This window comes from Bos grunniens, chromosome 10 (genome assembly GCF_055505025.1).
Source record: "Bos grunniens cultivar Pamir isolate PY7600 chromosome 10, Bosgru_T2T1.0, whole genome shotgun sequence".
NCBI lineage: Eukaryota > Metazoa > Chordata > Mammalia > Artiodactyla > Bovidae > Bos > Bos grunniens.
Window position 1 is genome coordinate 75,924,737 of NC_141174.1, and position 15,198 is coordinate 75,939,934.

At 35.5% G+C, this 15,198-nt stretch overlaps 1 protein-coding gene across 1 annotated transcript; it reads right to left on the reverse strand.

The window, feature by feature from the left end:
- Window positions 1-8,514: 8,514 nt before the first annotated feature.
- Window positions 8,515-9,444, reverse strand: LOC147364890 (olfactory receptor 4L1-like). Its single transcript, XM_086318855.1, has one exon. The coding sequence runs from the start codon at window positions 9,442-9,444 to the stop codon at window positions 8,515-8,517; it is 930 nt and encodes a 309-aa protein (XP_086174981.1).
- Window positions 9,445-15,198: the final 5,754 nt, after the last annotated feature.

Genomic DNA, 15,198 nt, shown 5'->3' on the forward strand with positions numbered 1-15,198 from the left:
TCTGTACATGACTACTGGAAAAACCACAGCTTTGACCACATGGACCTTTGTCAGCAAAATGATGTCTCTGCTTTATAACACACTGTCGGGGTTTGTCATAGCTTTTCTTTCAATGAGCAAGCGCCTTTTTATTTTGTGGCTGCAGTCACCATCCACAGTGATATTGGAGCCCAATAAAATAAAGTCTCTCACTGTTTCCATTGTTTCCCCATCTATTTGCCATGAAGTGATGGGACTGGTTGCCATGATCTTAGTTTTTTGAAAGTTGAATTTTAGGCCAGCTTTATCACTCTTCTCTTTCATCCTCATCAAGAGGTTTAGTTCCTCTTTGCTTCCTGATATTAGACTATCATCTGCATATCTGAGGTTGTTCTTTCTCCCAGCAATCTTGATTCCAGCCTGTGAGTCAACCAGCCTGGAATTTCACATTATGTGTTCTGCATAGAAGTTAAATAAGCAGGATGACAGTATACAGCCTTCACATATTCTCTTCCAAGTTTTGAACCAATCGGTTGTTCCATGTAAGGTTAGAAATACTGCTTCTTGTCCTGCATACAAGTTTCTCAGGAGACAGGTAAGGTGATCTGGTATTCTCATCTCTTTAAGAATTTTCCACAGTTTTGTTGTGATCCACATGGTCAAAGGCTTGTATTGAAGAAATAAGCAGATCATCAAAGGAGATAATTCACTATAAAAAAAGAACCCTATATACCACCATTCATCATTGGATCTTGATTGCCAACTAAGTTCTCAATTAATAACTTGATACTTTAAAATAAATGGAACCCCTGGGATACTTCTTATTAAACACTTACATATATTTATAATAAAATTGTGACCCAAGATTTGATTTTCCCCCAAAATTTGACAAATTACCTTGTCAAAGAAAAAGATTGAAGCTCTCTCTCATCATATAAAATAACCCATGTCTTTGATGACTAATTTTCTTCAGTTTGAACTGAGAAGTTCATATATACATACTCAGATCAGATCAGATCAGATCAGTCACTCAGTCATGTCCGACTCTTTGCGACCCCATGAATCGCAGCACGCCAGGCCTCCCTGTCCATCACCAACTCCCAGAGTTCACTCAGACTCCCATCCATCAAGTCGATGATGCCATCCAGCCATCTCATCCTCTGTTGTCCCCTTCTCCTCCTGCCCTCAATCCCTCCCAGCATCAGAGTCTTTTCCAATAAGTCATCTCTTCGCATGAGGTGGCCAAAGTACTGGAGTTTCAGCTTTAGCATCATTCCTTCCAAATAAATCCCAGGGCTGATCTCCTTCAGAATGGACTGGTTGGATCTCCTTGCAGTCCAAGGGACTCTCAAGAGTCTTCTCCAACACCACAGTTCAAAAGCATCAATTCTTTGGCGCTCAGCCTTCTTCACAGTCCAACTCTCACATCCATACATGACCACAGGAAAAACCATAGCCTTGACTAGATGAACCTTTGTGGGCAAAGTAATGTCTCTGCTTTTGAATATGCTATCTAGGTTGGTCATAACTTTCCTTCCAAGGAGTAAGCGTCTTTTAATTTCATGGCTGCAGTCACCATCTGTAGTGATTTTGGAGCCCAGAAAAATAAAGTCTGACACTGTTTCCACTGTTTCCCCATCTATTTCCCATGATGTGGTGGGACCAGATGCCATGATCTTCATTTTCTGAATGTTGAGCTTTAAGCCAACTTTTTCACTCTCCACTTTCACTTTTATCAAGAGGCTTTTGAGTTCCTTTTCACTTTCTGCCATAAGGGTGGTGTCATCTACATATCTGAGGTTATTGATATTTCTCCTGGCAATCTTGATTCCAGCTTGTGTTTCTTCCAGTCCAGCGTTTCTCATGATGTACTCTGCACATAAGTTAAATAAACAGGGTGACAATATACAGCCTTGACGTACTCCTTTTCCTATTTGGAACTAGTCTGTTGTTCCATGTCCAGTTCTAACTGTTGCTTCCTGACCTGCATTCAAATTTCTCAAGAGGCAGATCAGGTGGTCTGGTATTCCCATCTCTTGAAGAATTTTCCACAGTTTATTGTGATCCACACAGTCAAAGGCTTTGGCATAGTCAATAAAGCAGAAATAGATGTTTCTCTGGAACTCTCTTGCTTTTTTGATGATCCAACAGATGTTGGCAATTTGATCTCTGGTTCCTCTGCCTTTTCTAAAACCAGCTTGAACATCAGGAAGTTCACGGTTCACATATTGCTGAAGCATGGCTTGGAGAATTTTAAGCATTACTTTACTAGCGTGTGAGATGAGTGCAATTGTGCCGTAGTTTGAGCATTCTTTGGCATTGCCTTTCTTTGGTATTGGAATGAAAACTGACCTTTTCCAGTCCTGTGGCCACTGCTGAGTTTTCCAAATTTGCTGGCGTATTGAGTGCAGCACTTTCACAGCATCATCTTTCAGGATTTGGAATAGCTCAACTGGAATTCCATCACCTCCACTAGCTTTGTTCGTAGTGATGCTTTCTAAGGCCCACTTGACTTCACATTCCAGAATGTCTGGCTCTAGGTCAGTGATCACACCATCGTGATTATCTGGGTCGTGAAGATCTTTTTTGTACAGTTCTTCTGTGTATTCTTGCCATCTCTTCTTAATAATATCTTCTGCTTCTGTTAGGTCCATACCATTTCTGTGCTTTATCGAGCTCATCTTTGCATGAAATGTTCCTTTGGTATCTCTGATTTTCTTGAAGAGATCTCTAGTCTTTCCCATTCTGTTGTTTTCCTCTATTTCCTTGCATTGATCACTGAAGAAGGCTTTCTTATCTCTTCTTGCTATTCTTTGGAACTCTGCATTCAGATGTTTATATCTTTCCTTTTCTCCTTTGCTTTTCACTTTTCTTCTTTTCACAGCTATTTGTAAAAATAGATGTAATTCACTAGTAAATTACTTATTGCCTTATTCTTTCCTTTTCCCAAGCACTAAGAGCACCATAAATGACCATCTTTTATAAGTTAAAACATAGTTTAGAACTTTTGACTTTTATGTTAAATTTTTATATTAAATTTTTTTAATATAAAAGTCAAATGTTCTAAACTATGTTTTAATTTATAAAAGATGGCCATTTATGGTGCTTTTAGTGCTTGGGAAAAGGAAAGAATAAGAAAATAAGTAATTTACTAGTGAATTACATCTATTTTTCTGAAAAAAAAATAGAAAACTTGAAAAGCTATTAATTTTAGTGCACTGCTAGTTTAATTTTAACATATAAGGCAAAATTAGAGATAAATACAGCACACAAAAATGCCAAAAAGTAGAGAATATTAAAAAAAAAACAATAAAATATCTATTAGGACCAGTAAAACTAGAGCTCCTCTCTGCCATGCCTACTTTTACCTTGGAAAATGAATTAGACATTGGCTTTAAGAGCTTATAGCTGCATCCTAGGAGAAGGAGAAAAATGGTTTTGGTAAGAAAACAAATCAAGATATTGCTCTATTATAATTAATATTATTTCCATAAAGCACCCTCAAATTTTCTCTTATTAACTATTGAAAGAATACCATACCCAATAACTTTCTTTGATATTTTTGCTATTTTTTAAAATCCAATCTTTAAATTCTATTATCTCCATGATAAATAATTTGTAGATGTTAAAATGAACGAATCTTAAATGTATGGTTTGGAAATTTTGTTTTCCTTGTGCAGGCATCTGTGAAACTACCACACTTGTCAAATTTCTAAATATTGTTTTCACACCAAAAATTTCCCTTTGACCGCTTTGCAACAGACATTCACCAGCAGAGATAAGGACTATTATCATTTATCTCATGTAATATCAGTCTTGTCTAATGTTGAATTTCTTTTAAATAAAATCTTACAATGTGTATGCTTTTGAGTATCTTCTCCCTAAAATAACAGTCTTAGAGATATATCCAGACTGTTTAATGTACAAGTTTAAAATTTTTTAAATTTATTACCGAGTTTTATTCCACTGTGTCAATGTACTATGAATGTAACCTCATCTTGGTATCTATTTCTCAGAAGACCTAAATTAACATAGTTGGTACTGGGAGTGGTCTGAGAAACAGATGAAAATGGGGATTTGTAGCTGGCTTATCACCTGGTGGCCAATAAGATTCCACTGCAAATAGTAGGGTTCCCAGGTGGCTCAGTGATAAAGAATCCACCTGCCAATGCAGGAGACACGTGTTCAATTCCTGGCTCAGGATGATCCCCTGGAGGAGGAAATGGCAACCCACTCCAGTATTCTTGCCTGAAAATTTACATGGACAGAAGAGCCTGGCAGGCTACAGTCCATGGGGTCATAAAGAATTGGCTAAGACTTAGTGAGTGATCATGCATTCACACAAGTGGTAGATGGGACACAGGTCCTGGCTTAGTGTAGTTGGCTGATGGCTAAATATTTCCTGTGTGGTGATCTGGGAATACAATCTGTTGGAAAGGAATGCTATTGCAGGTGAATGATTCTTTTATTTGAAAGAAAGAGAAGAGAAATTCCTACAAAGAGAGCAGTTGTTTGATTATTGTACGTTGTATTGATGCCTTGAAATAAAAAGAAATTGAAAGCCATTAACTAACAGAAGTTAAAGGTTAGGTGTAAGGATTTAAAAACTCTTTGGTAGTTTTCAAAGAGTTCCTTGTCTCCTGAGTAAGTAGACACAGACAAGCAAGATACTGAAGATCTAACAGAGTTACACAAGTATACCTATAGAATATCTTTCACCTCTGAAACTGTTAGTTACTCAGTAGTGTCTGACTCTTTGAAACCCCATGGACTGTTGCCCGCCAGGCTCCTCCGTCCATGGAATTCTCTAGGCAAGAATACTGAAGTGTGTTGCCATTCCCTTCTCTAGGGGATCTTCTACAGTTACACAGATCCAAAAAAGTACAAACACTCTAGGCATGTGTGTCATGATAAGGTCAGAGCACTGGTAGGGAAAAATTTAAAACCCTGAAATATGGAGTGAGTACATCTGGATAAATGCCCTGGCAGACTTTGATTCTACAGACTCGTGAACATCAGTAAGAGCTTGAACTTTCTCCTGCTCAAGGAGCTTCAGAGGCCTCGCTTCTGCAAGGAAATAGGTCATCTTTTTAGTTCAGTTCAGTTCAGTTCAGTTGCTCAGTCATGTCTGACTCTTTGCGACCCCATGAATCGTAGCACGCTAGGCCTCCCTGTCTATCACCATCTCTTGGAGCTCATTCAGACTCATATCCATCGAGTCGGTGATGCCATCCAGCCATCTCATCCTCTGTCGTCTGCTTCTCCTCCTGCCCCCAATCCCTCCCAGCATGAGAGTCTTTTCCAATGAGTCAACTCTTCACATGAGGTGGCCAAAGTATTGGAATTTCAGCTTTAGCATCATTCCTTCCAAAGAAATCCCAGGGCTGATCTCCTTCAGAATAGGCCTGGACTAACTTTCTCTTGCGCATAATAACTAGAGTAGAAGCCCAGCATAATCCCTGGGATACGCTGGGCCTGATAAAAATGAAAGAGACTATATACTAAAGTAATTGTGAGATTTTACTGTCATGTTCTGGCAGGAGCCATAAGACTATTATTGAAGGGAGTGTTCATGCATTGTTCTCTTCATTCCAAAGGGAATCTTAATGACAGTTATTTTTAATTCTCAGTCAGTTAAATCATGAACTCTGTTTCATTAGTGTCAGTTTCTGGAGATTCACCTTGCTTCTTTATTTAGAACATCTTTGCCTGGTTCTCTGTTGATGCTCTGTGTTGGTCTGTAAACATTATACCATGCAGGCACCTCTGCCAGTCTTCACAGATTGGCCTTACACAGGAGGGGGTCCTCACCAATAAAGCTGAACAGAGGTTCTGGAGACCTCTGCCAATGGTTTCCCTCCTCGGAGGAAGCATGCCTCTTGGCAGTGATTTTTGTTCTCTCACTCTGTGGACAGACCATGGTAGGGTATGTGGTGAAGCTTTGGCATCTAGAAGCCCAAACTGCCATCTCAATTGTCCCCCAGCACCTGGACTCTATCAGAACCATCACATCTCCTGCCTGGTGAGATAAGGACTAGTTCTTTGGGAATCCTCTGTGAAGTTGGGATACTAGATTCATAAATTGACTCTTTTCCTTTACAGGTGGAAGCTGAGAGCTGGAATTTTTTATCCACTCATTCTGTGCTGAGTTATGGAGAATCAATTATATAACTGGCCCAGCTAACTGCCTCTGTCTTCCCCCAGACAGCCAGACTGTGACAGACCTGTCAGAGCTTCAAGACTAGCAAGACGTGAATCTCCTTGCCTGATTTGTTGAGTCTGGTTTTTCATCCTCCAGGGGTAAAAGAGATTTTCAATTGGTTTCAGAGTTCTCACAAAGAAAATCTGTCCACAAATTGCTGTTAAATTGGTGTGTTTGTTGGAGAGCAATGGTCCAGGGATTCCTCCTCTCATGTTACTCAGTCACTTTTAGCATCAAGTAGTGAGGTAAGCTGTGACGTGAATGAGTCTTGAAAACATCGAAGAGAAACTAGTCTAAAAAGACCACATCCTTGCTTCCCTCTCACTCCCGGCTCTAGGCAACCATTAGTCTACTCTACTTCTAAGGGTTTGCCTATAAAGGACATTTCATACAAGTGGACTCATGTAAGGTGTAGTTTTTAGTGACTCATTTCTTTAACTTAGCCAAATGTTTTCAAGATTCATACATAGTGTAGCATATGCCAGTACCTGATTCATTTTTACTGCCAAATAATACTCCATTGTATGGATATAGCATGTTTTATTTATCCATTCACTAGTTGATGAACATTTGGGTTGTTTTAACATTTTTAGTAGTATGATGAAAGCTGCTACAATCATTTTAGTATAACTTTGGAAGTGTACACGTGCCTTAATTTCTTTTGAGGATGTATTTGGAATGAAGTAACTAGTGCACATGGTAATTCTATATTTAACATTTTTAACGAACTGCCAAAATTTTCTCCAAAATGTTTACACCATTTTGTATTCCATCAGCAGTATATGAGGGTTCCAATTATTCTACATCCTTGTCAATCCTTGTTATTTGTCACCTTTTTGATTATAGCCATCTTAGAGAAATAATCATAATTTTTATGGGACAATTTTAGGTATAGTATAAAACTGTTTCACTGGTAATTTTTTATGAGCATTCTGGTCAATAATATGTTATAGGTTATTTTGACATTTGTGAACTACTAAGCATGAATAGGGCTTCCCTGGTGGCTCAGACGTTAAAGCGTCTGACTGCAATGTGGGAGACATGGATTCTATCCCTGGGTCAGGAAGATTCCCCTGGAGAAGGAAATGGCAACCCACTCCAGTATTCTTGCTTGGAGAATCCCATGGACGGAGGAGCCTGGTGGGCTGCAGCCCATGGGGTCGCAAAGAGTCGGACACGACTGAGCGACTTCACTTTCGCTTTTCACTTTCATGCATTGGAGAAGGAAATGCCAACCACTTCAGACATGACTGAAGTGACTTAGCAGCAGCACAGCTTAAAGAAACAGGCTACCAACATGCTGTAAAGAATCCGAGCATTGAGTTTTAACAGCATCACTCTGGATGAACTTGAGGATGCACTGAATGCAGAAAAAAATCTATATGCTTCTTTAGGAGTAATTTCAAAACTATTGCCTAGAACAAGAAGAAATATTTAGTCTCTTGAATTGGGGAAGAATACTTAAGATTAGCCATCAATAAGTTTGGGATTCTGAATTCAGCAAGAAATGCCCCCTTCCCCTTAACAGTAACAAGCAAATGTTAATTTGCTTACAATTGCAGTAAAAATTGCAAGCTTAAAAGACAATTGAACCATAGTTTAAGCACTTGGAAAAAACAAGTTACATGGTATATTACATAAAATTTAAAAAATGTGCTAATACTTTTATTCCCTTGGGTTTGAAAGTCAACTGTGCATACAAATGGAATTTCTTAGAGCGTTTGAATTCAAGGCTGCTCTATGTAGTTCTATTGAAATTGCCCTTCTATTGTTTTTTCCCTTTGGTATCTTATGTTCAATCTAGCATTTTATATTTATGATCCTGTCAAATATAATTTTTTATTCTTACATTTTCTCTCATTGGTTCAAATTCTTTCAATCATTATTTGTTCAGGGTGTCTCATTTAACAATAGTATAAATGACTGTCATTTATACAAATTGATACAAATGATACAAATCATTATATAAATGACAGTCATTTATAAATGAGTATAAATGATAGTATTATGACTGTCATTAACAACCCATTTCAATTAAAGTAATCTCTTAACAGTAATCACCATGTTTTTATATTTATTTCTTCACTAACAAATATATATTGCCTGTATCATAAAGTATTTAATGATTTTTATATGTCTATTTTGCTGAGATCGCTAATTATCATATGTTATAACAGCATTGTATAAATTTAAAATATATTATCATTAATTTTTATGCATCAGTTATGATTCTAAAATAAGAAAGTAAACCCATGTATTGCATATGTATTCAAATTATATTTGCATTATATTTGAAAGCTGGATTACTTATACAATTCTAAAATCCAAAAGTTCTATGTGGAGCTAACATTTTGGAACCTTAATTTTTTCATGGCCTCTTGCATTTTCTGATTTCTCAAGGTGTAAATAATAGGATTCAATAAGGGTGTGATAACAGTGTAAAATACAGCAAGGACTTTATTGCTGGCAAAACTCTTGAAAGGCCAGGCATAGATGAAGATACACGGCCCAAAGAACAAACTGACCACAGTGATGTGGGCAGACAGTGTGGACAGGGCTTTGGAGAGGCCTCCAGATGATCTTCGTTGCACAGTGGCCAGGATGACCGTGTAGGAGACAAGCAGGAGGAGGAAACAGATGAGTGACAGCAGCCCACTGTCAGCAATGACAAACAGTTCCAGGGTGTATGTTTCCACACACGCAAGCTTAATCACAAGGGGAAGGTCACAGAATATATTGTCTATGATGTGGGGGCCACAGAAAGGCAAGTTTACTGTTAATACCATCTGATTCATGGTGTGTATAAAACCAATTGTCCATGAAAGTATAACAAACCTGTTCAGCAACCTGTGGTTCATGATTTTCCTGTAGTGCAGTGGTTTACATACGGCCACATATCTGTCAAAAGCCATGGCTATCAGAAGAGTCATCTCAGCACCTCCAAACAAGTGCATAAAGAACATCTGAGCCATGCATCCCCATATAGAGATGGTCTTGTGTTCAGTGAGCAAGTCTCTGATCATTTTGGGTGTGGTGACCGTGGAGAGACACATGTCCAAAAAGGAGAGGTTTCCAAGGAGGAAGTACATGGGAGAATGAAGGGTGGAACTGCATGTCACTGTGACCATAATGAGCGCATTTCCCAGCACAGTAGCCCCATAGATCAAGGAGAATGTCACGAAGAAGACAATCTGAAGTTCCCATGCTGCAGAAAATCCTTGTAAAATAAACTCAGTCACTACAGATCCATTTTTCAGATCCATTTATTCAACACAGGAAGATTCCAGATGTTCTTTATATACAAAGAGAATTTTTTTAAAAAGCCACAGTTAGCACTGTCATGGGGTCGCAGAGTCAGACACGACTTATCAAATGAACTTCAACAAAAACACCAATATTTTTTGATTTCTATTTGATGAGTAACTATTGGTGATATGAGAATAGTCTTAAATCTCAGATCTTAATTGGAGCTGTTTTCTCAAATCCTTTTATCATCATTATTCAGTGAAGAGTTTGTGTGTTGTGTGCAAATGGTATGTTGTGGTTTAGAAGTAAATAGTGAAATGATTCAATCCTAATGTATAGATATTGCTTTGGTTGCAACATATCACACTAAATTTTCTTTGCTGAGCTTTTTAGATGTCATTCTTAGGATGTATGGTGATCAAAATTAATTATAATTATATGATCACTACGTGATAAGCTGTGTTGTATTTCACATATGTTAACAAGCTTTACTGTTATGAGCATAAAAATCCCATTATTATAATTATCCTAATTTTATATTAAAGGAAACTTGGCATAGATATTTTAAATGACTTACTCACACCAGAATCTGGGCTTGTAGCAAAACACCATATTCCCTCCAAACATAAAGGAATGTATGTCTATGGTCAAATTATTAAATATTGATTGAATTAATATGCTTCATTTATATGAACATAACAGATATGATTCAACAAGTATTTGTAATCCTTCTATGTAATTAAATGCATTTTTTTTCTTATGCAAAAGGAATCAGAACCTGGTATCTCAGGAGTTTACCATCTAGAGATTAATTATCAATCAAAAATTAGCAATGAGACATGTAAGAAAATATTTAATTTAGCACATGATTTGTGAAAAATGTTGTAAGATTTTTTAAAATCGGCAACCAATTCCAAGTGTCACTTTTAAGACACAGCTTCAAGCTTGTTTGTTTTTATCTTCAAACCATTTTAAAAAGTAAAAATTAAAAAAAAAAAGTACTCATGGTCAGTAAATAAAAAGGACAAGGCATAAAGACTGAAGATTTATAAGAAGAAAAGAATTGATAACAGTGAGTAGAAACAGTGGTGTATTTGGAAAAGTGACTGAATTAAGTTCTAAAGATGCTTAGGAAATGTTTGTTTTCCAATGACCTGTAAATCTATCCTTGTTTTCAGCTCTGCTCGGTCTCTTGTCGAAACATCTTATCACTGTTATCCAACCTTAATTATCTCAATTGTTATCTTACCTCCGATATTTTTAAGAAATAGTCAGTGTCTACAAACTAGGGGAAATAAAAGTGAAAAGTGATGTAGTTCCTGTAGGTCAACCTCCAGGAGTGTACAGAGTGGAGGCTAAATGGTGTACTGTGGGCCGGGAGGGGCATGCAGAGGACAGTCTCCACACCATGCCTTCTCTAACGATCGTGTTACATGACTATCATGAGAGTGACCAGAAATATTGCTGTTGAGACTTTTGTGACAGAAATTGCAATAACTGCATGCACTTTGGGGAAGTGACATGGCTTGATAACTGTTAGAAAATAATGAATATGCCAGCTATAATTTGGGAACCAATACCCTTGACTTTTATTTCCCACAATAAAGTAAAAACAGAAAAACTTGCAAATGAAATTAATTTAGTTAAACATAATTGATTAAGAAAGATTTATTTTGGCCTTTTATTTCAGAGGGAAAGCTGGAATTTACTGTGTTGATGACTTTTCCTGCATTTCTGTCTCTTATTCCTCTCTTTCATTTTTAAGCAAGCTTTCTCAAAATATTTATTTGGACACGACTGAAGCGACTTAGCAGCAGCAGCACTTAGTATACCTGCTTCTATATTATGAAGGTAAAAAGACTATACAAATGAAAAGAAATAAGTTATCATATAGGTTAGACAAAAATCCTATCAATGAAGAAAATTGTCTTCCTCTTAAATAATTGCACATTTTGTTTTAGTTACCTTTAATCAATTTATGATGCACTTTGCAGGAATTTGAAGACAAAATCACAGTATATTAGAGTTAGGATGGAATTTTGTAATTATTTATTCTCTTTAGTAAATGAAAAATCAAGACCCCCGTAATTAATTAAATTTTCCCAAGTCTTAGAGGTAGGACCACCCGGACTAAATATAGTGATTATTAGGTGAGATGGTGTATGTATAAGCTCATGGCTGGACACAGAATGGGCACAGAGAGGGCATGTGTTGAATCTGAGTTACTCATATAAATCCTATATAATCCTGAGACTTTTCCATATAAATCTCTATTAGGAAAGGAAGGAGTCAAGACTTGTTTTAGTAAATTGTTGAAAATAAATATTTCTACTCTTGCTCATGTGTATATAAGACATAAATTACTTAATATAACAAAAAAGAAGGGGGTAGCAGAGGATGAGATGGTTAAATAGCATCACCAAATCAACGGACATGAATCTGAGCAAATTTCAGGAGACAGTGAAGGACACGGGAGACCTGTGTGCTGTGTGCGACAGGGTCACAAAAGTCAGACACAACTTAGCAGCTGAACAACAAACACTACAAGCAAAACTAACTCAATAAATATTTTCTCCATGTTCATTATAGACATTTAAATAAACTAAGCATAATTTCTACCTTGACTAATTTCACCTTTTTCTAAAACTATACATATGTATCTTAAAATACAGATGAAACTGAAAAATATGCTTAATAATAGAAGCTGGACACAAAAGACTATATGCTTTGTAACTTCATTTATATTAACTGTCTAGAAAAAGCAAATCTATGAAAAAAGAATGCATGTTAGTGGCCCTTCAGCTTGGGATCGATTGGAGATGGGCGTGAGTTTTCTTTTTGCAGTGGTGAAAATGATTTAAAATAAGATTGTGTAAAATAAGATTGTGGTGATCCTTGCACAGCTATGTGAATAGAATAATAATCATTAAAATGTGTATTAAATGGGTGATTTTATATTAGGTGATTATATTTAATAAAACTGTTATGCATTTTTGCTTTTATTATTAAATTAAAATTATCTTTAATATTTTAATTTAGTGTTTTTAAATAGGGAGTACTGTCCAGCTGCTTGTCCTCAAATATATTTTACCAGGAGACAATTATTGTCACACTACAATCTAGCTTTAAACTTTTCTTAAAGTCTCCTATTTAAATTTATTGTTTTGAATGACATCTGTTTGGAAGCTTGCTCTTCTCTATTTTGTTAAATAGTTTTCTTGATTATTATTACTATTTTGAACACTCATAATGAGATTCCTGAAGTATTCACTTTTTCCTTTATTCTCCTGAAGATGAACATTCTGTAAGGGCTTATTTGTCTTTATTCTTTAAAATGCCCTATGTATATATGGAATAACCATAAGTTTCAAACGGTGATTTTCTAAATATCTAGTTCTAAATACCTAAATATCTAGTTCATTAATTCTCCCTTGCCAGCTTCTTTTCCAACTGTAATTATGATATTCTTATTTATATATCCTGGGTATACCTGAAATTTATTAAAAGAAATCTATCCCTATACTGCAAAAAATAATATGAGTTTCTAGCTTTTCCACTATTTTCAATGATAGTATGAATTATCTGGATGCTCAGGAATTTGTGTTTCCTACTTTTATTCATCATTCTTAATCACTTGCCATATACCACCAAATTTATTTGCAATATCATTTTGAGAGCATATACCTTTTAAATTTTCATGGAAATTGTTGATTATAGTCCATTGTAAAATAAGTATATAATTCCATGTCTTGAAAACTGTAGTATTTTCCTTCCAGTCAACACAGAATTAATTAAAATGCCATCTTCAGTGTACTAAATTTGTAATGAATTAACCCTCTATAATGTTTTCACTTACTTGCTGTAAAGGCGCATTATGAGAAACATATGTGTTCAAGACGTTATTCGAAATTAGAAATCTAATTTTCACTCTCTGTGATGCCCTTCATGTGGTTCTGGATACTGTTTTCTGCATCTTTTATAAAGATGTGAACCACTTTGGAGGCAGATTTTTTTGGAGCCCTGGGAATCCAAATTTCAGTGGGAGTAGTTAAAACGTTGGGGCTGCTGTGATAGCATGATCAAGAGAGATGTTCACTCTTAATTTCTGGTCTTGTAATATGCTTTGCTTTCCTTGAGCACTGGAATGATTAAAATAGTCATGAGAGTATTGGGTTTTTGTGATATAATAAGTGCAGACAGCTTTGATTTAATGGACGCTTCCTTTTCCTCACATTATTCCCAAGCTACAGTCTTAGCTTCCTTCTAACAATTTTGTGGTATTATTTCAGATAAATAATCTCTAGAATTTTCTGACCATTACATCTTTAATAGAAAAATTGATCTATACATGTTACATGCTTACTCCTAAAAGTGCATATTATGTGCACATTAATATATTTAGGAAATAGAAAATTGTAAAGATATACTAAGAATAATTCAAATTAAATTACTTCAAACATCATATTATACATTAATGTTACAGCTAATTGTTTTATGGTCATTAAAATACTAATATTTTTTAAAATTTATTTACCTTGCTATGAGAGTTTCAGAGAATATATGGCAAAATATGTTTTCATTGTCATTGCCCTTTTTACTGTAAAATCTTACAGTAAATTATTCTTTTAAAAGAGTTTGCTTTTACAGTTTATCATATTGATCATCCTAATGTACTTTGCATAGCAGGCTTCACAGTCCGTTTCAATAACTTGCCAACAATGTCGTGAGTAACTCAAATTGGTTGACATATCTGTATCTTATCTGCAAGTTCTTATTTAATTCCAGTCAAATTCACTATTCAACCAAGGGCTTACTGTAGATTTTTGTCATAGACTAGCTTTTATTATGAGTCAGTACTATTGATGAGAATTTGTATGTACAAGTGTTAAAATCTTTCAACTCTTATATAAGGCAAAACTCCTCCCAAGACATAATTTATTCTATCACTTAATTTGCAGATAATTAGAAATAGATTCTGTGTGCTTTTCAATAGCATTTGCTGATAAGGAATATATTTTATTTATTGTCATACTGCTCATCTTAGTCATTTTTATAGAATGGCAGAAAATACAAGTAATTTCTCTGTGAATATGGCTTTTGTTCTTTTGGTATTAGTAAGAAATGGAAACACTTTTTACTACATTTAGTTAAAATTTAAAGCCTTCCATTGGTTATCATTGACTATTAATATTGCAAATAAAATTGCAGAGGTTTATTTTATGTTTTATATATTTAGCTTTTAGTGTTTTACTAATTTTGATGACTAGCTAATTTATCAAGGTACAAATATATATTGTCACATTCATTGTTAATAAAGATGGGAGTAAATCCGTGTTGTGAAATAATTTTTCTTAACTTTAAATATTTTGGCCAGTTTACTGTCAGTTCTGTATTCCATTGTTCTTTTATTAATACTTTGTGATTTAGCTAAGAAAAAGTTCATATTGTGGGTATAATTATCAGTTCTGTCATTTTATAATCATTTACATGAATTTTAAAAACAAGAATGATCTTCAATCCAAGGTTTATTCACAGAAACATTTTTAAAGCCCTAATGAAGTTGTGGAGGATGAATTGAGCTAAAATAAGATAATATAATCTTTAAGTATTCCCTCTCCTTTACTTTAGCACACCTAAGCTATTATACAGAGAGATAGCTATTTGTTGAATAACAATTTATTCAAAGCAAATGACCTTGAAGAGAACTGCTTTTGATCCCCCTCTGTCTTTGGTTAACTCACATTTTCTCCAGAAACTTTAAATGTCATATA

Excerpts from the sequence above, each read along its gene's own strand:
- LOC147364890 (XM_086318855.1), bottom strand. The coding sequence starts at position 9,444 with ATGGATCTGAAAAATGGATCTGTAGTGACTGAGTTTATTTTACAAGGA.